Raw genomic sequence first — 25572 nt, forward strand, 5'->3', positions numbered from 1 at the left:
CGCATTACAGAGAAAGAAATTAAAAAAAAAAAATGAAAAAAAAAATAAAAAATAAAAAAACTCGCCAAACAGAAAGGTATTTTCGGGTCAAAGCTGTTTTCGTCGTCATAATTTTTAGCTAACACAAATTCATTGGAAAAGATTAGTAGAGCAGTGTCCGTTGCTCAACACAAATTCGTCAGAAAAGATTAGGAGAGCAAAGTCGGAAAAGATTAGGAGAGCAGAGTCCGTTGCTCAACACAAATTCGTCGGAAAAGATTAGTAGAGCAAAGTCTGTCGCTCAAAGTCATATCCGACGTAATTGTAATTTGCCCGTTCATTGGAAGAAACAGAGCCGACCAATAAACTCGTCAAGTAAGAGTGTGTTGGCTATATTCATCTAACGAAGTTATCTCGTCAGAGAAGAATATTTCGTCAGTCTGCATAAAATTAAATAATGTTATAAATTTGACCCGACGAAAAAGTCGTCGGGCCAATTCTATGAAATCAAATTATAAAATGATATAATGTTTGCTTGATGAAACAGTTGGTTGGGTAAATTTTTTAAATTTTTTTTAGATAATGTTGAAAAAATAATATAATCGATGACAATAATAAATTTTTTTAGGATAAATCTCAGTTTATTACCTTTAAGTTTCGTGGTTTTTAACATTTAGTACATAAATTTTTTTTCGTCCCAGAGTCATACCTAAAGTGTTAATTTTGCGATAGTCTCATACATTCGTTAGTCTGGCTAGTAAGTCTCCTGTTAACTGATGATGTGGTGCCCATGTGGACAATGACTGGGCGCCACATGTCATTAAGGGGTCCACGTGGAAATTAAAAAATTTAAAAAAAGACCAAAATTTAAAAATTCAAAATTTAGAATGGGATCAGTTAAAAGTGAAAACCACTTTTTACTTGAAGCCTACACCCCCAGAAATCTTGATCCCCTATCTCCGTCTGAAACCCTACCAATTCGCCGTCGCTCAACCTCGCCTTCACTCCGCCTCGTCGTCAGTCCAACTCGCTGTCGGTCGCACGCCGTTGTACGTTGCGCACACGTTTATGGGCAAGGTTATCGTGAAGCCATTGCTGGCGATGAGGTGGCAAAAAAGGAGGATTGAAGTAGCTGAAACACCAGTTTATTGTAAGTAACCTACCTTTTTTGAAGTGTAGATAATATGGGTTTAGGTTTTCCGATTTTTCAATTTTGAATTTTAGGGATTTGTGAGTTCCAATCCCATTTTTTTCCTATGGTTTCTGGAATTGTGTTTTGTAGTGGGTTTCTTGCATTGTTAATTGTTTTCAATGTGCATGTGGTTTTGTTTTCATTCGTGGTCTCAATTACAGCCTTTAAAAAACCCTATATTCATGGTTCCCATGGTTTTGTTATTCACCTTTTGTCCTCATGGTCCTATAAGTTAGTGATTTGGGTTAACTTTTTGGGTTTTATAACATTTTTCCTTGACTTTGCAGGCATGCCTGAATTATTTACCCTTAAAATTAACTACGGTGGGAAGTGGTCTAAAAATGCATATACGGGAGGGTTTGAGGCTTGATTTGATTACATAGACAAAGACTTCATGTCTTTTTTCGAGATTGATGAAATGGTTAAGTAGTTAGGATATGACGACAGGTTTATCTTGTATCATTATAGGATTCCTGGGATGTCTTATAGGGAGATTAAGTCTTATTGAACGGGACCAAGATGTGGGTAAAATGTATAAGTATGTTCTAGGGACTAGGGAAATAGAAATGTACCTAGAACATCTAAGTCTGAAGAACGTTACCATGAAACATAAGCTTTTGATGAATCTAGATGAAAGTGGCATATTAAAAAAAGGTGTCACTATAGAAGATATTGAGGAATTGAGGTTGTCAATTTCGATTACAAAGGGAAGTGGATTAAAACTAAAGAAGGGTAGAGCAAAAGAGGGTGTTGATCACTTAGAAAAACGGCTATGTCTTTTGAATGACATAGGCTACAATGGTGATGATGAACTGAGGGAGGACAGGGAAGTGGAGATGAGGCTGAAGATGGTCCTCTCAATGCTGATAATGAATGCGATGAAGGTGAAGAAGGTTACGAAGCTGAAGAAGTTAATGAAGGGGCTAAACTAGAAGCTAATGAAGGTAAAATTTTTGAAACATTTATTTTTGCAATTTTAATTTCTATATTAAATTATTTTTGCAAAGTTTAGGTTTTTAACAAATATGCATAGTTTGTGGCAGTAAATGCAGGGGATGACACTACTGATAGTGAGTTTGTGGATAGTGACTGCAGTTTGGAAGATGATGATCGTCGTGCAGTAGATGATATGGTTGTAGACACTGTGATTGGAGATGCTGAAAGGGGTGAAGGGGTTGGGAAACAACATCTAGAAGAAATTATTGATGCAAATGATGTAGAAGACGTTCCACTTGATGATGAGAGAGAAGACTCAGATGGCCTACACAATGTTAACGATTCAAGTTCAGAATGTGATGAGAAGGTCATCTACCTTAAGTTCAATGAAGAAGCCAACAAGGATGAACTAAACTTTGAAAAAGGATTAAAGTTCAAAGATGTTGTACAGTTGAGAGAGGCAGTGTGGTCTCACTCCATTAAGCATGGTGCACTTTTTATTAAGCTAAAAAGGAATGAGAAATGGAAGATTAGTGCAAAGTGTGAGAAAAACTATCCATGGAAATTCTATGCTTCCAGGATGTATAATGAAGATTCAATGCAAGTGAAAACTTATATTGGGAAACATGAATGTCCGAGGATTTGGAGGGAAAATCTTAACTGCAAAGTGGCATGGCTTGTGAAAAGGTATATGGACAAGTTCAGACTCAACCCAAGCATGCCCATCACTACATTTATGGAGACAGTGAAGGAGGAAAGAATGGTTGGGATCCACCTGAAGACAGCCTATAGAGTGAGAGCATAGTGTTTGAAAATCCTTGAGGGGAGTAACGTGGATCAGTACACAAAGTTATGGGGGTACTATGATGAGCTTAGGAGGGTAAACCTTGGTAGTACAGTTAAGATGAAGGTGATGCCCTATGATGATGCTCATGTGATATTTCAAAAGATTTATATTTGTTTGGGGGCTTGCATAAATGGATTTAAGAATGGATGTAGGCAGCTTGTAGGGTTGGATGGTTGTCACTTGAAATGAATGTTCAATGGCAAGTTACTATCTACAATAGGAATGGATGCAAATAACCAAACTTGGGTTATTGCATATGCCATAGTAGAGCTTGAGAACAAGGACAATTGGGTTTAGTTTTTGGAACTGCTAGTTGCTAACTTGGGAATTGTGAACCAGCGTGGTTTGGACTTTCATTTATGACAAACAAAAGGGTTTAATACCAGCTTTTGAGAAGGTGCTGCCTAATTGTAATCATCAGTTATGTGTTAGGCACTTATACACCAATTATAAGGCAGATGAGTTTAAAGGGAAATGATTAAAAAATGCCTTGTGGAATGCTGCCAAGTCAACAACCATCGTTGTAGAGAGTATGGTTGAGGTGAATAGGCTGAATAATGAAGCTTATAAATGGTTGGTGAAGAGACCAGCCTTGCATTGGGGTAGGTCACACTTTGAGACACTCACTCAGTGTGACATTCTCTTAAACAACCTATGTGAGAGCTTCAATTCTTTTATCTTGAGGGCTAGGGTTATTACCATGCTGGAAACTATAAGAGTTTTATTGATGAAGAGGATATGGTTGAGAAAAGATGCAATGAGGAAGGATAAAGCAACTATTTGCCCAAAAATCCAGAAGAAGTTAGAGGAGTACAAGCTAAAAAGCTTATACACTATAACTACATGGTTTAGAGGAGAAAAATTTGAAGTGGATGAAGGCTAAGGCAATATATGGTAGATTTGAATGGGTGCACTTGCTCATGCACAAGATGGGATTTGACAGGCTTTCCTTGAATACATGGTTGCTTGACCATCTATTATGCAAGGAGACAGCTTGAGGAATTTGTTTCCTCTTGGTACAAGAAGGAGAAGTACTTTGAAGCTTACGAAAACTTGATTCAACCCGTCTAAGGCATGAAATATTAGGAGCCATCTAAAATCAAATGCATTCTTCCTCCAACTTTTGAAAGGCAGCTTGGGAGACCAAAAAAGAAGAGAAATAAAGAGGGTGATGAAAGTGAATTCAAGTTAAGCAAGAAAGGGAAAAAAAAAGTGTGAAGTGTAGTGTTTGCAAGGGATCGGGACACAACAAGGCTAGATGCCTAACCACTTATCCTCCTCCAGCTGCTAGAAAATGAAGAAAAAACAAGAAAAATGAGGTATAATTTTGATATTTTTTTTGTTGATTTTTCATTTCTTAAGTGAATTTGTTATTTGTGAAGTGTAGTATATGTGAGTGCTAATGTTTTATAGGTTCATTAATTAGCATCACAACCTTCTCAGTCATCACAACCATGCACTCAGGAAGCTCCACAACCTTCATCTCAGCCAACTCATGCCTCTCAAACCACTTCAAAGTCTACTGCAAGAGGTTAGAAAAGGAGGAGGAATATTTCATGATGCTGCTTTAACGCTTTAGGTTGTTTAAGGGTTGATTTTGTTATAGTTGAATATGCCCTTAGTTTTTTCGGAAACAACTTTTGGATAGATTTTTCGTGTTTTTGGTACTCTTATTTTGGTTTAGTTGTGTACTTATATTTTGGAAGAACACCTTGACCCATTAGTTGCTAAAGTTGTGGTTTTTTGATACTTTCATGTGAATTGGAGGGTGTACAACTTGGAATATTGAACTTTGTTGTGAATTGAAAGTTGTTGACAATTGAACTTTGTTGTGAACTCTTGAAACTTTGTTGGTAGTTGGTAGTTTAAAGGATGAATTTGCAGATTTAGAATTGAAAGTTCGCTTGGAATTGAATTTGCAGATTTGAAATAGAAAGTTGTGGTTTTTTTCCCTATTTAATTTGATTTTTTTTTACAAAAAATTTTGGCGGGAAAAAAAAAGGCAGTACACAATTATGGGTTAAAAATTTGGGCTGGAATTTTTTTTTTTGAATTTTTAATTTCCACATGAACCCCTTAATGACACATGGCACCCAATCATTGTCTACATGGGTGCCACGTCATCAGTTAACGAAAGACTTAACAACCAGACTAATGGATGTATGAGACTATCCCAAAATTAACACTTTAGGTATGACTCTAGAACGACAAAAACTTCATGTATCAAATGTTGGCAACCACGAAACTTGAGGGTAGTAAACTGAGATTTACCCAATTTTTTTTATCTACTTACATTTGTTGATGTACAAAATAAGTGAAGATTTTGGAACAATGTAAAGTGTCAAGGTTGTGTCCTTTGCTTGGTTGCTCCAGTCACTAGCACTACTAAGCATAACTGCTTGGGCGATGAAGGGACAACTATTGCGCAAAGGCAAATACGGTCGTTGGAAACAGTCGGTGGCAAAGAGGCCGTTGCGCAAATTTTGTTGCACAAAGTTCGTGACGTCAGACATTGGGCGACAAAGGAAAGTGCTTCATCGTGCGAAATGAATGTTGCGTAACGGACTTGGTGGTCGTTGTGCGAAACAAAGAGCGACAAAACTAGGATTCGACCACCAGACCTTTGCGCAATGGACATAAGGTTGTCACAGTAAGATTTTAAAATTAATTTTTAAAATAATTTTTATTTATTTATTATTATATTTTTTTCCGTTTAAATGTTGATAATATTGTTTTATGTATAAATTAATTTAATGAAATTAAAAACAAAAAATGTACTGAAGAATATTGAATTAAAAAAATTATTGAAAGTGTACATACAACGAAAAAAAATATTTTAAAATTTGAAAACAATTTAAAAAAAAACCTAGAATATATAGTCGTCCATGTAACAATCGCCTCTGCATTGGGGGCCTAGGAGGTTGTAGCTGTTGGGGCTGGGGGCTGGGAGGTCGTTGCTAGAAGTGGTTCAACGTCGGGGAACCGAATGCTAGAGATTTGAAGGGCGAGACAAATTTGGTTCATCGAATTGCTTTGGGTCGCACGCTGAGACTGCTGGGGAGTAATTTGCTCATTTAGGTCCGCCACTTTAGATATCAGTGATTCAACTTCTTATGTTCTCTACCTTGAGGATAAGGTAGACGGGTGCCGAAGATGGGCTTTCCCAAGCCTTCGGTGAACATTTTCTTGCTTACAACCGAGGGCCTGATCGAGTGTGTCTGTCATGATCTGAAAACCCGCATCCTCAGGAAGAAACACCTCCTCAATTGGAGTCTTTAGGGGAAGCTGGGAAGCCACCTCCTCCAAAACAGTCAGGCCCTTCTCCACCATGGTGGACTAGAAAAATGAAAACACACAAATTAATTTTAATATACATGTAATTTATATTAATACTAATTGAATATTAAAAAAGTGAAATAACTTACATGAAGCTGCTCCATCAGCTCATCCCCAGGCTAAACATACACCTCCTTGAACATGTTAATCTCAGGAAACTTTGACCTCCCCCAAAAAAAAAAAAAAAAAAAAAAAAATATATATATATATATATATATTACCAATTGTGTAATAGAGAGTAAAAAAATCAAAGCTTAAAGGATAAATTACATAAAACTACCTCAACTATTGGGTCATTAACAGTTTCATACCTCATCTTTAAAAAGTTTCAATGTCATACCTCATCTACGATTTTTTTACAATTTCATACCTTCTGTCAGTTTTCTATCAATTTTTTCGTTAAAATATTAAAAAAATAATTAAATATTAAAAACTAAAAAAATAAAATTATTTACTAATTTTTTAAAATGGGGATCCACCCCTTAAAATGGTATCGATGTGAGTAGTCTCATCTCTTTGAAATTTTGGCACACCATACTCGTAACTTGAAAAATATACTGAAGATTTTCACTAATGAGAAAATAAAAGAATAAGAAAGATAGCTGTTTTTTGGAGTGTAATGAAAGAATTTATCAACCAACTTTTTCTAAAGAAGATTGGGGGTCTTCTTTTGTCATCCATCAACAGATTTCACAACAACCAAATAATTTAAAAGTTTGATTTCCACAACAACCAAAAAAACTTTCAAAATTTCTATTATAGTATGAGAAAGATGCATTACCTGTTTGGGACCCCTCTCCATGGACAAAAGAAGCCTCACCAGACTGCTCAGCCTTCTCAAAACTATGGGGCCATCGATGAGTCTACCAGGCGCTTAGTAGAGGATGCGTCACCAAAGAAGTCGATGACGTAGGACCTGTAGACACCGTTGGACCAAAAGGCGTGACCGAAGGGACACCCTACGTGGTTATATCAGGCGGGGAGGTGGCAGCAGCACTACTTGCTGGAGAAGATGTCTAACTGACCCTACTAACTGCCTGGCAGTTTGAAATTAAGTTCGACATCTACAAAAACAACTAGATTTACATATTAGACCTACTTCCATATAAAGCAACTAGATTTACCATTAACAAAGATGGCCAACAGAGCTTTGGTTCGTGTCCTGATTCACGCTGACATTTAAATGCTGATATTTTTGACAAGTGATTGCTTAAAAGTACTAGGTTTACTTTCAGTTTGTTCTACATGTTGTTTTGATAATTTGATTCTTTACAACCTCTCTGCATATTTTGACATTTCATGATGGCCAACGGAGCTTTGGTTCGTGTTTTGATTCACAGTGACGTTACTAAATATCTGAATTTCAAGGTTGTAGATTGTAGTTTCGTGTATAACAAAGGGAAGGTGTGATTCCTAATAATTTCCAAGTTCACAAAAGGAAGGTGTGACGTTACTAGGTTTACCATGCATCCTATCCAACTCAAAAATCGTCACCCAAAATTCTCAATTCGAAAACCATAACCCAGTATTCTCAATTCGAAAACCCTAACCCAAGATTCCGAATTCGAACCCTAAATCCCTAAATGTTCTAATTAAAACAATTCAACAGAAAAACTGAAAAATTGCACTAATAAATAATTGAATTAAGGGATACTGGGTGTTTACCTAGTAATGTTGCGGCGGCGGTGAGATGGTGTGGCATCGGAGTGCGGCGGATGAGAGAAGGAGAGTGATAGAGAGACAGAGAAACAAAGAGAGAATGAGAGTGACATAGAGACAGAGAAACAAAGAGAGAGGCAGTGATGAGAACAAGAGATGGAGAGAGAGAGAGAGCAGAGTGAGCTTCAGACATAATCAAGAGAAAAAGATGATTGAGTTTCACATGCAAAGAATGAGAGCTAGAGATGGAAAGCTGGAAGAAAGGCACTGAAATAAAAACACGCCCAATTTTCGCCAAAAGAAAGTCAAATTTTTATATGTTTGCGCAACGAGACTGTTCTAATTTTCATCCCGCAACCAGTTTTTATATTAAAAAAAATAATTTTTTAAATATTTTCACAACAAACATTTCCAAAATGTCGTCGTGCATATTTGTAAATTTTTTTTTTTTTTTTGTTTAATTAATTTTTTACAAATTTTAAAGGAAACTTTTGTTTGTATACAAAATAAATATCATTACATTTACATCACAAGTTTTCATTCATCCTCGTTTGAACTAGAATATCATCACTTTCGTCATATTTAGACTTCCATTCCTCCTCGTCTGTAGGCACATCAACATTGTTGTTCGCGTGCTCGGGTGCATTGTATCGTGGTAAATCCCCGAGGTCAGTCATAATGGAGTAGATCAGTATTTCAATTTCAGGACCTTCGGCTACCTGATACGGTTCTTGTACAATAGTCATATCCCGCAGTGTATCTGCACCAAGTTCCGTTGAAGTCTCTAGTTGTTGGTAAGCAATGTCACCATGATAGTCATCGTTAGCAGGATCTCAATCTAGAATATCATACAACCCTCTGTGCTCAATCTTCTGAACTATTTTTCATCCCCTCCCGCCTTTAGGGTTATCTATATAAAAAATTTGTTTGGCCATCATTGCCAAAATGTAGGGGTTGTCGTTAGACCAACATCTGTTAGTGTTGACCGATAGCAAACTATCGTCTCGCTTAAAATCTCCAACCCTATGTGGGTTTGTATAAAACCAACAACACTTAAACATGATAACTTGACAACGGTCTTTGTAAAGCAATTGCACAACACTTATCAATTTTCCATAGAAATTAATGTCTGCAATGTCGTCTGTACCCGGGAAATGTACCCCATTATTTTGCTTACATAGCTTATCATTGTGATTAGCTGCCAAAAACTTGATGCCATTTACATGACAACCGTACTACAATTCTGCGCTTAGGGGCCCAATAGACAAGTTATACAATTCTTCAGTGTAAGCGGGTGAATTCATATCCTTCAATTTCTTCACCTAAATTAATGATAAAAAGTTGACTAGTTAGTTTACCATTTACAATTATGCAAATAACCCAAAACACAAACAACTTACATTTTCACGAAACCAACGAAGAAACAATTCACGGTGCTTCTTGGCATATAAATGTGAAGGATGTTCCTGCTTCATCAACTCTTCATGCTCACATGCTCATCTAGTTAGGTAATTGTCTCATCACAATTGTTAAGTACAAACCAATGTGTTACCTCCATGTCCATTTTGTTAAACAACTCCCTTTTGATTGGTTCGCCAAAGGGTCATGCAATTTGGGCAAAAATATAAAGTTTTTCACTTCTTACACCACCGTCATTATTGCGATGCTGTCAATTGAAAATTTGCCTTCATCCACGTTTGTGGAATGGCTGATGTTTGAAGCATACCCATCTGAAAACTGTACAGAAGATAAAAACTGCAAAAACTCTTTCCACTTATCCAGTTTCACCAAAAATGATGCTAGCTTCTTTCTAGCTATGTCTCCGTCCCTCGCCATCCATAAACATGGCCTAATGCCCATTTTTTCCAGATTGATCCTTGCTTTTATTATGTCCTTTGTTTTTCCCTTAATGTCTAGTATAGTTTCGACCAATGTATCAAACACATTTTTCTCAACATGCATTACATTGATGTTGTGTCTCAATTTTAATTTGGACCAGTACGGGAGCTCAAACAACCTCGTTTTGTGTGTACAGTTTAGATGTGTGTCTAGTCTTGTCCTATTTACGGATTTGCCCAACAGAGCAAAATCCAAACAATTCACCTGAGCCAAAATTTTCATCTCCGGACCATTCTCTGGGTCTTGGCCAAATCTCAGTGCCATTGAATAAGGCTGTCTCGTTTGACGCCACTCGTGGTCCCACGACAACCATCTACAATGCCCTAGGTAACAAACTTTTGCCGTGTTCCAACAAGATGTTGTGTTCTTTTTGCAAACTGGGCATGTGTAATAACCTTTAATGCTCCACCCAAACATCATAGCGTACGCAAGAAAATCATTTATAGTCCACATGACTGCTACTCTCAAAGTGAACATTTTCCCGGTAGATTTATCGTATATGAGAACACCGTTTTCCCATAATTCTTTTAGTTCATCGACCAACGAATTAAACCCGTCTATCGCAAGTCCCAATCTAACGTTATCAACAATGTCATCATCATATATTCTTTTTCCATGCACTTCGAAGGCGGCAAATTATACGAAATTACGAAGATTGGCCAAGTGCTGTGGTTTTGGTTTAGCACCCCAAACAGATTAAACCCGTATATCACAAGTCCCAATCTAACATTCCGGGGCTCACGTGCGAAATCGGGGTACATTGATCAAACTTTTTCCATGCCTCTCTATCTACATGATGTCTCATAACATCATCATCTACTCGTCTTTCTTTATGCCACCTCAATGTCACATGCAGTATGTGTCGACATATACAATCGCTGCAACCTGGGCTTTAATGGGAGATAACACATAACTTTTCATGGAATCTTTGTTGTTCTATTCTGAGAGGTCCTTTTAAACTGTGACTCATTACATACAGGGCATTTATCGAACGCTTTATTCTCTTTGTAGAACAAAATGCAATTATTTTTACACGATTGAATTGTTTCATATCCCAATCCAAGACCACTCAACACCTTCTTTACACTTTTATGATCTTTAGGCAGGCAATTGTCCTTTGGAAGCATCCTCTTGAAAACCACCAAAAAATAATCAAAACACTGATTCAAAATACGAAACTTTATTTTGCCATGCATCAACTTAACAATGGTCTTGAGCACTGAAAATCCTTCGCAATCGGAGTATAATTCTTGCTTGGCATTTTTAATAGTTTTTCATATTTTTCAAATGCTTCATTATCCATGGTGGGAAGGATGTCATCTTCTGCTTCCTCATTAGTACTCGAACTAGCGTTTGGAAAACCATCTTTGATAATGTCCATAATTTGTTCATTTGGGTCCACAACATATTCAACTGTCTCCACTGCTCGGGTAATGCGTGAGGATGAAGCATGTTGTATTTATTCTCCATGATGATTCTACGTAGTATAGGTCTTCATTATCCCATTTCTGACTAAATGGTATCGAATAGTTTCAAAATAATCAACCATTGAGTTGTTACACTTTCTACAAGGACATCAAATTTGAGTTGAACCCCGGTTGTTTACAATTGCAAGATCAATGAACTAATTTATTCCATCCAAATTATCATCAGTACATCTGTTAGGATTATGTATCCACTATTTGTCCATATCACCTGCAAACATAAAAAATTTACAAGGGTTACAACAACTTCAATTATGACATGCCACCTTATGCCTCCGGTATGGGTCTCATCTCATTTGAGAATGCACAGTTATGTGCTGTAATTGATGGTTCCAACATATGAGAGTTCGATCGTGAGAAAATTTCGGCAGCATCTACCTACAATTCTTCAAGTGCACGATGTAGATATAAAAAACTACAATGCACTTGAAGAACGCAAAGAGATACTACAAAATTTCCCATGTTCAAACTCTAATGCGTGAACCACAAAATACATGTAACTGTGCATTCTCAAACTGTCCAAAATTTTGGACAATTTAAGAATTAATTGGACTGCAGTCATGCTTTCGCATCCATTCACTAAATCCAACTAATTCTCAAATGAGAAACTAAGCTCATATGAACATTGCAAACCATTTTTTTTACATCCATACAAAAATGTTTGCATACAAATACATAAACTCACAACAATTATAAACTACATACAAAACAATTTAAATGAATGGAAATTAAATAAGTTAGTTAAGAAAATATACTTCCGAGATTAACGGCAGCACATCTAGAATGGCTGCAAATTCCAGCACTTCTGTCTTCTTGCATTCTAGTTAAATTCAGTAAAGTGAAAAGTGAAAAGACTTTGCGTGATGAAAGTATCATCGCACAAAACATGGTGCTTCCACTTTTGGCGCCATCCAACTACACTTTGCTGCGTTTTTATAACACTTTACGCGACGAACTTTACCTTTTTTTATTTTTTTTTATAAATTTCGTTTTTTTGAAAAAAAAAATTGAATTTTCCATTCAGTCTTCAATTTTTTTCAAACCACATAAATAATTAATAAATCAAGAACTTATTTCATTGAATCATTTGTGCATAATTAATTAATATAAATATTTATTAAAATGCATTAATTTTATTCAAATTAAACATTAAGTACATATTTAATTAAACCGTTCATAATAAAAAAAAAACCTTCAAAATCAGATCTCATTATTAAATAAGCAATAAAATTTAAATAAAAAACATTATTCTACTCCTCCACTCGTAGTTCTGGTTCTCGTTGTAGTTCTGCCGCATGTTGATTATCAAACTTCCATTCCCAGAAACGAGACTTGAACATGTTGTCGATAACCTTCATCAAATTTTGGTTACTTTAGTCAATGTCCCAATAAGGTTGTCATGTGAAAATTAATAAATTAAAATCTCACTATTATAGTATATTTAACAAATATAATTATTATTTACTTGATAACTTAACACATATAGCTAACTCATCAATCAGGTGCATCCTCAGCTCCTCGGGGATGGCTCTCCAAGACTCCCAATCTGCAGCACATTTGTCACGCACCAATACTCCAATGTCAAACCAAAAGTTGATGCACATATCTGACTTCACATCCCTTATTAATTCATCAATAGTGATTCAGAAACAGTTCCCCACCATAAGTGTGTTGGACCCGTACTGCAGCTTTTTTCTTCTTGTCTATCAACAAAATATATATTCATAACACTGAAGCTAAATAAAACTTTATACAAAATGCAAAATTTACAATGTAAACCTTTTCCGGAACCTTCGCCATCCATTGTCTTTGACGAACGCGAACCATAGTCGGCCATCGTACAACAATCAAAGAACAAATTGATTATAATCTGCAAAATTGTAAAGTGTTTTCGAAACAAATTGTGAAGAATAAGGAAAGCAGAAGCATATATTTATAGGAATGTTACGGACTTTGCGTGACGAAGTCTTTGTAATGCAAACATCTGTGCTAAATACGGTATTGATTCCTCTGATTCACATGCACTGAATGCTTTGACCCAAAAACTGAACGACATTTGCGAGATGAAGCCTTTGTTGAGCAAGGTTTAACCACCTTGCACGACAAATGGTTCGTCGCACAAAACATATAGATTCGAAATATGGTGGTAAAGTTAACCACGTTTTTTGTGCCCTTTTAGCGACGAACGTAATTGATTGTAATTATGAAGTTTACGTAAACATAGATATTTAGTATCTATATTTACGTAAACGTCATAATTACAAACAACTATTCAATTATAATATTTATTCTAAAAATAATTAAAAGCTTAAATAAATTGAATTAATCCATTCAATTATTTAAACAACAAAACATGAATTAAAGCCTAATTAAGTTCAAATACATAACCTATAAAAAAACCTTAAAATTAAATATTGTCCTCAAAAACTTAAATTTAAAACTATTGTTTCGCTTGTCCTCCATTTCGGTTCATGTCATAGCGCCACTGCTTGTAACCTCCCTTCAACACCTCCTCCACCAACTTCATCAACTTTTCGTTCGTATCATCAAGAGTATAGTTACACTATTACACATATATGCAGATAATTAATTACAATATATAACAAAAAATTTCACAAAACTAATTATTTTCAAAATTTGTCACACTTACTAATAATTGATCCATCACCTTCTTCACATTCTCGGGCACATATTTCCAAAAACACCACTTAGCAGTAGGACAATTATTCTGCATTGCTACACCAATCACACACATAAACTCCACATATTGCCTCATATCATAAGGCCCAGAGGACATGCTCTGCTCTCGGTTTTTATCTTTCATTCGAGCACGAATAAAGTTGTGAAGAATAAGCAGACAATTGCACTAAATACAATATTGATTCCTCATATTCACATGCACTAAATGCCCTAACTCAAAAACTGACTGGACTTTGCACGACGAAGCCTTTGTCGCACAAGTATTCCATTGATTCGCATGCATTGAATGCTCTGACCCAAAAACTCAACGAACTTTGCGCGGCTAATCCTTTGTCACCTAAGGTTTCCGCAAGAAAAACTTTGTAGCGCATTTATTTTCTCGTAAAAAAACAAAAAATTACTCGCATTTGTCTGATTAACTTTGTGTGACAAGTGTTTTTTTTTCATCGTGCAAACTGTATTGTGCAACAAAGTTGTGCGTCGCGCAAAGTAGCACCTTTCTTGCGCGACGAAGCTATTGTTTTTTTTTGCAAAAACACACTTGCGCAATGAATTTTGCTTTGTTGCCCAAACATCTGTCATGCAAATAGTTTTTCCTACTAGTATAGTGAGGATAAATATGTAAAGAGATAGAGATGGGGAAGCAAACACAAGATCTACATCGTTCACCCTAAGCTTGGCTATGTCGACGGAGTAGAGGAGTTCTCATTAATAGTGAAGGGTTTACACAAATACATAGGTTCAAGTTCTAATGACTAGTTTAAGTACAATAATGACATTATGGATTCATTGTAGGAGAATGGTCTTCATTTATAGTTGAAGAGAATCTCTAGCTTTCATCCGCGATCGATGTGGGACTCTATGAGCTTTATTCTAAAGTTGACATGTGTTGTGCTGTGATTGGCCTCCTGGTTGGAGGGAAACTCTTGTGCTTGGGCAGGGGTGCCTCAGCATGAACCCCTCAGTGGATCCTTGAAGGTATGAAATTGATTGATGCTTGGTAGTTTCAGGATTGGTCAAGTATCGTACAAACAACATTTAAAATAAAATTGTTTGTACAATTATGGTGAAAAAATTAAACAAATAAACTTAAATTACTCAGGTAGGTGCTAAGGTGGCTGGGAGAATGGCTCCTGAAGGTCGGTCTGGGTATTCCCAAGCTTATGCCAAAAGCTGACAAAGATTGGGCTAACCTAGCAAAGTACATGCGAACTAATTCTCAGTCATGCGCAGCAACTTTGCTTAAGCACGCCGCTTCATCTCTTGCCATAATTGGCATATGTTTATGCGTTTTACCTGCGGAGTTAAGGCATTCTGGAAGGAGTGAGGCGTCTCTTACACCTAAGTTATACCAATAACTCCCACTCACATGCTAGACTGCCCTTTTTAATCTAAGCAAAACCCACTTAGCCACATGGGGTGTTATGCAGGACTGATTGGTATAGCTGATACGTCAACCCATGTTGTGCAAAGAATAGGCAGCCCTGTTCTGAATAAAAGGCATGTCCTAGTAAAGAAGTACTGCCACCAGCCCCTACTTGCTCTGATGACTTAGAGAAGTGTCAGAGAGCCTAGATCGACTTCTTCTAGCCTATAAATAGGTGAATCAACTCCTTACTTTTTACATAGAAGATCTCAAACTATATCCAAACATATTTGATGGTTGGCTAGTACTAGTCCTAATTTTACAATTGGAAATCTTATAGCTACGTTGTGCGAACCCCCACAATTGGCTACCACTCCTTCCTCTTCTTCCACTTACTCCTTTTATTTGTACCACCAGTGTTACTCTCTAGATCTCTATAATTAAAGAAAATAGTAGTGGCAGTTTGATAGAATCGTCGGGAAAGATTGGTCGCCCCAAACCCGAAAACCTAGTACCTAATTAAGCCTTTTGCTTGATGGAACTTTTTCAAAGTTCATCGAGCAAAGCCTTTGTCGCTGGATTTGTTAACACGTCATTGTGTGCCTTTGCCCAACGGCGTGAAATAGTGGACCAATGCAGAAGTCCGTTGGATAAAGGTGACCTAGTCAACGACCATAAGTGTTGTCGCGTAAACATTAAGGTATTACACGCCATTTTATTACCCTTTGCGCAAAAACTTGCCCTATGACAATATGACCCTCTTCCATCTTGTAAAGGTTTTGAGTAAACCTTAAATGTTGACCGGCTTTGCCCTACTAACTAAAAAATCCGTTACGTATAAGGGCATTTACCTGGATTGTCATTGAGCTTTCTAGTTCATGTAATAGTTTTTTTAATTAATGAAAGTTTTTAGTTTGACCAAAAAAAAAAGATATTTATTTTATCTTATACAGTGTTTTAAATATATCACGTACTACATTGAATTAAACATCTTATAGTTTTGGGTAAATCGTAAATCGTACATCAGCTGGAGTCGGTTGTATTTCATAGCCATTAAGTAATATGCTCTTACTATAAATAGAGCTGATGTACTCTATTATTTAGTTAATGGAGACCTGTTATTTCTCTAATTCTTCTTCTTCGTTTCCTCTGTTACATTCCGAAACCCTAGATTACAGTGTAGTTAGCAGTAATAACATGAACAAAAATAAAACTGCAAAGCAAACAAGCATGAATCAAATACTTCAAGTGCAGCTAGCATACTCATATTTTTAATTGTTCGCAGTGCGGACATGGATAAATAGTTGGTGCCATATATATGCAGCATCCTCATATGGTAAGTGCATTGTGCCCACCACTGTTCAAAATTTTGATTTTGTAAGTGTATTATTTTGGTTAGAAGCCTCTCCAACAACTTCCTCCTCCGTATCAAAAGCAAGCAAAGTGAGGCATAGAAAAAGCACCTATGGGCCATTCCCAATAAACATTTCACAAAAATTGAAGATAATTGGAAAACTTTTTTAAAGACGACTTTAAGCTAGCTCCTATCCTAGCACTGCAACCATGGCAAGGCCTTTACCAAAATTCCCCACGGCCTTTTTTTCTTGGCATTTTATCTTCGTCATCACCATCTTATTTTTCTCCATATTTTCCATCTTCATCTTCCCTTGTGCTTCTCACAATACTAAGAAATCGGAAAAAGAAACGGAGGAAGTGATCATTGACTCCGAGTCGAAAGACGTAAAGTTTGTGGCCAAGTTAAATTGCAAGATCAGTAGCAAAGCGGTTGCGAGGGCCAAGATGATCCCAAAACATGTTTAGGATGAACGTACGAGCAGCTGACAAAAGGTTGGTTCCTAGTAGAGATTTAAAATAAAAAACTGAAAAGACAAAATAATGTACGTCCCAACTTTTACATTATTTGAAGCTAAATTGACACTCACCGGTCACCATCAAAGCTAAATGATTTTTAGAAGCTTGAATTTCCAGGATACAAAATCATAGAACGGTCTCTATATTATACAAAGAGAAAAACAATTACAGGAGCTAATATTGTATATATTGCAAATATATATGTTACATATATACAAATCAAGGCACCAAAAATGAAGTCTGCAAATTTTGATACTTCATGATTGACTGCATGCGCTAGCGCTAGCTATTGAGGGGCTAGATCTAAACGAATTTCTTCTTCTTCCACAGGGACAAAACTCACTCGCTTCTGCAAAATTATGTTATCAAAGAAGGAATATTGTCAATTCATACATGGAGATATTAACCGAAAGAGGAATGCTAGCTATCATTTCCATCTACCTTTCTCTTTTCGCCTCCACTCAAGATTTGACATGTAAACTCCACTTCCACACTCAACTAGGAGAAATTTTTCATTGTGACCGGAACATGGGTGATACATCACGTGTTTTTATGTAAGTGGGGAGAAATTTTATTTTTCATGTTATTAACTTTTTAACACACATATATCACCATTTGTATAATGACACGTGATGTACCTCATCGTGTTCCGCCCACAATAAAAAATTTCTCATCAACTAGAAACTTTACAGTATAAAACTTTTTGTAGACTGTTCTATATCACTAGTATTTTAGGTAGCAAACTTTTTTGTGGCGACTTTGCTTCCAGGACCCTATATTTGTTTGCAACTTTCATGACTGTCTGTATCTTAAGAGAGAACTTAATTCGGAAAAAATGTCATGCGGCAAGGGGATTACATTAACCATTGTGGTTTTCTTTTTCCTTTGTTTTTTTTGTAGAAACTTCGACGGTACGTTACCAACCAAATTAAGAACTAAGAAACGCATTTGACCATTTTATGTGAGGAATATTACAATTCGCTGACAAAAGTTTTATATTGAATATGTAGACTGTAATACTGAAAGATGGTGTTGTCGGAAGCTTCATACAACTCATTATCATATGTATTTATAGATTAATAGTGCAACTTAACTAGATTTATGATATAAGCATATCGGGTCTCACATTATCATTAGTGAATTGGTAAAACCATGTGATAACGTAACTTTAACAATAAAAGATTCATGTTTAAGTATTCAGTATGGAACATGCTATTGATCTATGGTGTGAGGTAATCGACTAATCGAGGACACTTGAGAGGTGTTCTTTTTTATTTGTGTATTTACATCTTCAGTAAGAAGCCTGAGGCATGCATCCACTATTAACTTTATTAAACAAGGCAGGCAATAAGGTCCACTATCTAGAAAATGCGCTCCCTCTCTTTCCCTCTCTCTCCTTCTCTCAAGCCTAACATTGACCTAATTTCTTATTCGAAGCCTAAAATTGACCAAGAAAAAAAAAAAAAACATTCTACAAACAGCACAATGTCATCGTATGCACATATGTAAATTGAACAACTAAAATTGCCCATAATTAAACAATTAAAATTGTTCGTAATACTTGTACTCAATTAAGCTGATTTAGACTATTTATCTCATTCTATATATAAGTACTAATGAAAGAGAAGCGATCTACCAATTATTTTAGCTTCTCTATACACCCGAATTAAATAAATAAACATAATCAATAACCATCCTTTAAATGTAACTTTGTAAGAATAATTCACATCACTTGTACGAAAGAAAAAAGAACATCAACTTTGTTGAAGTGTAACTTTGTAAGAATAATTCACAAACTCAATAACCACCCTTTAAATGTGCAAAACTTTCACCAAAAAATTCAAGAGTGCAAAACTATGAACACCTAACATAGGTCACCTGAATATTGGGAATTGAAGAAAGTTTATAACACTAAAAACAAAAGAAAAAGAACAAAATTGATGAAACATCTTATCTTTCTACCAGAAAAAGATGCACACCCAATTCCAAAATATTTCAAAACAAAAAACAAAAAAAAGGGTCAGACTTGTACCTCATGACGCGGCTTGAGGTTGCCACCACCACGCCTCCGCTGCAAAACGCCTTCTTCCTTCTCCACCATCTGCCCTTCGACCTTTCCACCATTATTAACCATATAAAGCTCTATTATCCTCTCAGCAATTTCCACGTCATCCTTACTCTCTTCAACCAGTTTTAACATTTGAGCCTTCGGCAGCCTCATCTTCATCCGCACCGGACCCTCCGATGATGAACTCGACGTTGTCGACGATTCCCTAACACTCGTAAGATCCGACACCGACCGCCGTGAAAGCATCAAGCACTCGAGCCTGTCCTTGGCACTCACTTGAATACCCGACCGCACTCTTCTTTTCACTTGTTTTTCTTCTTCCTCCGCCGGAAACTTGGGGAGTTCGACAAGAAAATATATTTTCTTGGGTTTCAATTCTTGTTTTGGTTCCAGTGGCCTGGCCCTCACGCCAAAACGTTTCACAGCTTCCGAGTTCAATAGGACATGACCTGGGTAGTCCTTCACTACGTCCCATGCCCTTATCGGGGTCTTTACTTTGAAGGTCTCCCCGCTGATTTTCATTACCTTTGCTTTCCTTCTTCCTCCAATTGTGTTCCCCATACTTTTCAAAGGATAAGATTGATTCTAGAGTATGACAATATATATACATCCCCATATTTATATATATGATTAGGATTTGAAGACATATGTTTTTTATATACTTTTTGTGAGTTTCACTTCATAATTTATTTTAATAATTTAACCGTTTATTTTTTTTTGTTTAGCTTCAAATATGCATGTCTATAAAAAATCATCCAAATTCAAAAACATTGGGCCGTTGAACTATATTTAGTGTTTCCTTATAGAATCGTATTTATTTATTTTATTCACTATAAATGAATGTCTTAATTGTTTTGAATTTTGTCAATTTTTTACAAAGATGATCTATGAAGGATGAACAAAATGTATAAAGTTAAGATTGATGAAATATATTACAAAATGAGTTCTACAACATAAAAGTAAAAAATGTGTGCCAAAACATGTATCTTCAAATCTTAACTAACTCTCAAACCCAAATTTTAACATCTGGTAACTAAATCCTCTCCAAGCCCAAGAACACTTGATGCTCAAATGTCAATTTATCATTCATTTAAGGTTATTTTCTACCATCTGACTCTCTCACCAGATCAATTGGAGATGGCCAAAGTTCCCACCTTTGGAAATGAATTTTGTGTTCCTATTCCTGGTGTGGGTCACGATGTCAGACCTGGTTTTTGGGTGCAACTGGACCTAGCATGTAACGCGCAAACAGACGCGTCTTGGAAAATAGTCGCGCGCAAAATGCTGGCAACAGGCCCCACACGTTGGCCACTTGCTGCTTTAGCTTTAGCTATGAGAGCTAAAAGGCTTGGCTGGTTGATTGATGTTTGTAGTTTGTTGTTGTAAGACTTACTTCATCGGGTCACCAAAGGTCTTGAGCGATTGATCCAGCAAAACAACTCAAAAGATAAAGAAGTATCGTTAAATTTTTCATGCTCGTTCCAAGTTTGAAGTACCATTTGTACAAATAAGAATCCCCTTCTCTTAAAGTAAAACTTAAATTTTAAGTTCGAAATTTTCTCTAACTTGTTCTAATTCTTGGGGTAAATATGAGTTTTAACCTAAAATCATTTTTAGGGCCATCATATATGTGCATTTTTTTTTAGTTTTATATTTATAAATTCATTGAATCTAACAACTATGATCTAACATAATCAAAACTAATGAAAGAAAAAGTTTTAAATCCAACAATTAAAGTAATTAAAAAAATTCTTTCATGTGCTTCATATTCTTTCATAGTGTGCTTCATGGTATTGGATTAGTGATTTTTATATTTTTCGGAATCTAAATATTTTTAGGTTAAAATGTTCATAAAATTAAATTAGAATAGTTTACATTTTTTTTTTTTTTTTTGAAAAAAAAGTTACTTTAAGAAAAAAAAATTATCTTAAATTCCTTCTTTAATAATCTCGAGCAAAAATTTAACCCAAAAAAACGTTTCTAGGTTAAAATCTAAATTTTCTGGATTAAAAATTTTAGGTTTTAATCCAAAAGTTGAAGATGTTCTAAGAAAATAAAATCTTTGTGATCTTTCATCTTTTGTCAGAATTTAATTTTTTAGGTGAAGATATTTGTAAAGTTAAATTAAAATACCATTTGTAAAAATGTTAACAAAAAAAAAAACAATTAGTTGAGGCTAAAACAGCTTGTTCGGCATTTAATATGGTAGAGGTGCTATATTACAAGTGAACTAGCAATTTAGTTCCTAAATTATCGTCTAAGTAAAAATTAGATTCCTAAATTAACTTTTCAGAAAAATTAGTCATTGAATTATAAAAATTTGCTTATATCCCTAATATTAGATTCAAAGTTACTATATTCATTTTTTTGTAAATTTAAGTCACGTTACTTGCATATGATACACATTGGAGGGTAGATTGATAATTTTTTTCATAAAGTATAGTGCAGTTAATTTAAGGGTAAATTAGACGTTAGATTCGCAACATATATGAAATGTTAAGGGCTCGTAGGCGAGAAATAAAGGAGATTAAGTGGAAAGCCACTGAGATAGAATCTCTCACGGAAAAGGTTGAAAAAACTTAACAATTAAGCTTTGCATGGGAAGCTGCCACCTGTTTGACGGTATTATTCTAAATTGTATGTCAAGTTGTTTAAGTTGATGAAAAATTTGATAAAATAGCTTTGAATATAATAGTAGGGATGAAATTCTTAATTTTTAATGATTTTAGGGACTTATTTTACCAAAAAAAATAATTCAAAGACCTAATTTTCCCTGAGCTGATAGTTCAGGGACTAAATTGGCACTTCACTACGATCTAATGATATTCCTCTTTACTTGTAAGTGAGAGGTCTTAGATTCGATTTTTGCCAGAGACGAAGTTGAACCACATTATTGTTAACTAATTGTGAGAGTTAGCCCACTCCCCCACCTCCTAATGTAGATAATATCGTTTGTTTAGAAACCTAACATCGTTTAGTGTGCTGAATTTTAGTATTTGACATCTAACACACATAAATTATGTATGAATATACTAATAGTCTGAAAGTGTGGAAAATCTATCAGATTCCTAAATTGGATTTGTGTGTGAAATCTAAATTGGATTTGTGTGTGAAATTGGAATATTTCAAGCTTTATAACGACAAAACCTGCTGGGTTGTAGGCTATCCTTGTTATGATGCTTTGGAGTTCTGAAGATGACAATTAAGAATACTAGTGGCTGTCTTTCTTATATTCCTTTCATATCTCTTTTTCTTTTTGGCAAATATTCCTTTCATATTTCATGTCATTCTTTTTCCACTTAAAAGTTTGGGGTTTTTTGGACAATAATCTATTAATCTGTGATCTTTATGGCTAGGGAATTTTTTTTCAAACGCATAACATCATATTTCTCAATAGGAGCCGATGGTGGCCAAGAAAAAGATGAAACATTTTTTGACTCCCAACAGAGTGAACTGTGTAGCAAAACTACCAGCTAATTCTCGTTTTTTTTTTTTTTTTTTTTCTTCTAGAAAAACTAATGAAAATGGTTTAAAAACTTTGAGTTTTAACAATAAGGACAAAATAAAGGGTAAAATGAATAGTACCAGGATTGACTTTTTAGTATAAAAATGTGGTTTTTTGTTAAAATGAACAGTACCGAAAGCTTTTCGTTAAAGTTTCCGTTTTTTTTTTTTTTTTTCTTATTTTTATTTGATTTGTTATTTTTATCAAAGTGTACTTCCCTACAGTTTGATCTGGTTGTATTTGTGAAGGAGAGGTTCATGGAACACATGGCATTAGTTAAGCAATCTCACTCTTTTTTATATTTATATTAAGGGAATTTTAGTATAAAAGAAAAAAATAAGAGGAGATTTCGTTTTTGCTTATCCTCCAAACTTTGTTGTAGCATTGCTTTTCTTTCAAAGAATAAAATGAATACTTTAATATCTGATTCTTTACCACCCTCGGGTGTGCGATGAACCATAGAAAAGGACAAACAAAATAAAACCTAGTAGCATGGCAAAGGAGGAAGAAAGTATGGCATCAAGTTGAAAGCTATACCCCTAACAGTGTACTTATTTAATCGTAACGCATACCCGTTTATCCTTTTTTTAACCCATTTACCATTTTTACTCATTTATCCTTTTTTTTACCTACCTACATGGTTTTTAGCCGTTTATAAGTACATTTAACATGATTTCCGTATTTTAATCTTTGAAGTTCCCTCATTCCAATAATTAAAATTATAGTTTACAACTCATGCACCTTTACGCTTGGTCCAAGCAATTCAAGCAGCTTATTAATTGATGCAAGTTACCTGAGAAAAATGAATTAATAAGAAATCAAATGCTATTGGCCGAGAAGTTGCATGCATGCACATATTAATTAGGGAGTAATGATATATAGGGAGACTAAATTTAGAAATTAAATTTGCAAACTAAATTATGTGTCATCAATAAAAATGAGCACGTCTATTAACACTTAAATAATAAATCAATTATCAACTTACATTTCCTCTAAAATTTAGTCTCCTTAGCATTACTCTTAATTAGAAAAAATTTCGGTGTGACTGTCAAGTCTAATAACTTACCAGCAGGGATATCAAAACTTCCAACATCTTCAAGGGTATAAGTATTTGAAGGACTAAGAGCGTGCAGTCTGGATTGTAATAACCAGGTTTAATGCCCTTCTTCAAGTGAAGCTTTGATCAAAACATTTGGCTCCGTTTGAAGCCAGTAACTCTCAATGGCATATCCATTAACAAGGAAAATCGGGTTTCATTGTCCATTTGATCCTCTAAGTTTTGTCAAATCATGTAATCTTTCGAGATCACACTAAGTATAATTGGATAGAGCTCGATCACACGAAATGTAGGCAAAACAGTTCACCAATCGGCATTATAACGAAGAAGATATAAGCGAGCGAAGGCATAAGTAAAATGTTCATTTGGATCAATAAACGGTTAACAGGTACCCGTTTACAATTGAGAGTAATACCCATAACTACCCATTTAAATTTTACAGGTAAACGGTTATACCCATAACCGTTTATTTGTTTAAACAGTTACTCATAATCTTAATCATGAATTTTAATTGTGTGGATAACCACGTGCGGTTACCCATACTCGTGGATATTTTGCCCATTCTTAGTTAAAACCCGCATTTTCCAATCAATTTTGAGAACTTTTACAAGCATGTTTTCTAGAATTAATTCAGGACATTCCAAATATTTTTGACACCTACAAAATCTCTTTAAGGGCCTCGCTATTAGTTTTTATTATTTTTCTATTTTTTTAACTTTAAAAAGCAAGAAAAAATAGTTTCAAGACCTTATAAACTGTAGGATCACATTCAAAGGTCTTGCAATATTTTCCTTAACTTTGATCCAAAATATTTCAATTTCAATTTTTTTCCACAAAAACTAGGAGTTATAACCTACAGTTTTCCAATCAATTTTGAGAATTTTTACAACATTCGTTATAAGCCAAAGCTAAAGTCATTCTATTTGCACAACATGTTTTCTAAAATTAATTTAGGACATTCCAAAGATTTTGGACACCCACAAATCTCTTTGGGGGCCCCGCTATTAGTTTTCATTTTTTTTTTATATTTTTCAACTTTAAAAATCAATGACAAATGGTTTCGGGACCTAATATGTCACATCCCGGCCCAGGGCGGAACCACTTCCCGGGCCCACTCCACCACCGTAGCACAATATTGTCCGCTTTGGGTTTACCATTCCCTCACGGTTTTGTTTTTAGGAACTCACGAGCAACTTCCCAGTGGGTCACCCATCATGGGATTGCTCTAGCCCCCTTCTCGCTTAACTTCGGAGTTCCTACGGAACCCGAAACTAGTGAGCTCCCAAAAGGCCTCGTGCTAGGTAAGGATGAGAATATACATTTAAGGATCACTCCCCTGGGCGATGTGGGATGTCACAATCCACCCCCCCTTAGGGGCCCGACATCCTCGTCACACCACGGCCAGGGTTAGGCTCTGATACCAAATTGTCACATCCCGGCCCGGGGCGGAACCACTTCCCGGGCCCACTCCACCACCGTAGCATAATATTGTCCACTTTGGGCTTACCATTCACTCACGGTTTTGTTTTTGGGAACTCATGAGCAACTTCCCAGTGGGTCACCCATCATGGGATTGCTCTAGCCCCCTTCTCGCTTAACTTCGGAGTTCCTACGGAAGCCGAAACCAGTGAGCTCCCAAAAGGCCTCGTGCTAGGTAAGGATGGGAATATGC

At 35.7% G+C, this 25572-nt stretch overlaps 1 protein-coding gene across 1 annotated transcript; it reads right to left on the reverse strand.

The window, feature by feature from the left end:
* Nucleotides 1–17396: 17396 nt before the first annotated feature.
* On the reverse strand, nt 17397–19953 carry LOC103961024 (uncharacterized protein At1g66480). Its single transcript, XM_009373526.3, has 2 exons — nt 19303–19953; nt 17397–17619 (listed from the first exon to the last, which is right to left on the reverse strand). The coding sequence occupies exons 1-2, from the start codon at nt 19897–19899 to the stop codon at nt 17557–17559; spliced, it is 660 nt and encodes a 219-aa protein (XP_009371801.2). The 5' UTR covers nt 19900–19953; the 3' UTR covers nt 17397–17556.
* Nucleotides 19954–25572: the final 5619 nt, after the last annotated feature.

The sequence above is a fragment of a genome, unplaced genomic scaffold (assembly GCF_019419815.1).
Source record: "Pyrus x bretschneideri cultivar Hongxiangsu unplaced genomic scaffold, Pyrus_bretschneideri_v1 Contig41, whole genome shotgun sequence".
Lineage (NCBI taxonomy): Eukaryota > Viridiplantae > Streptophyta > Magnoliopsida > Rosales > Rosaceae > Pyrus > Pyrus x bretschneideri.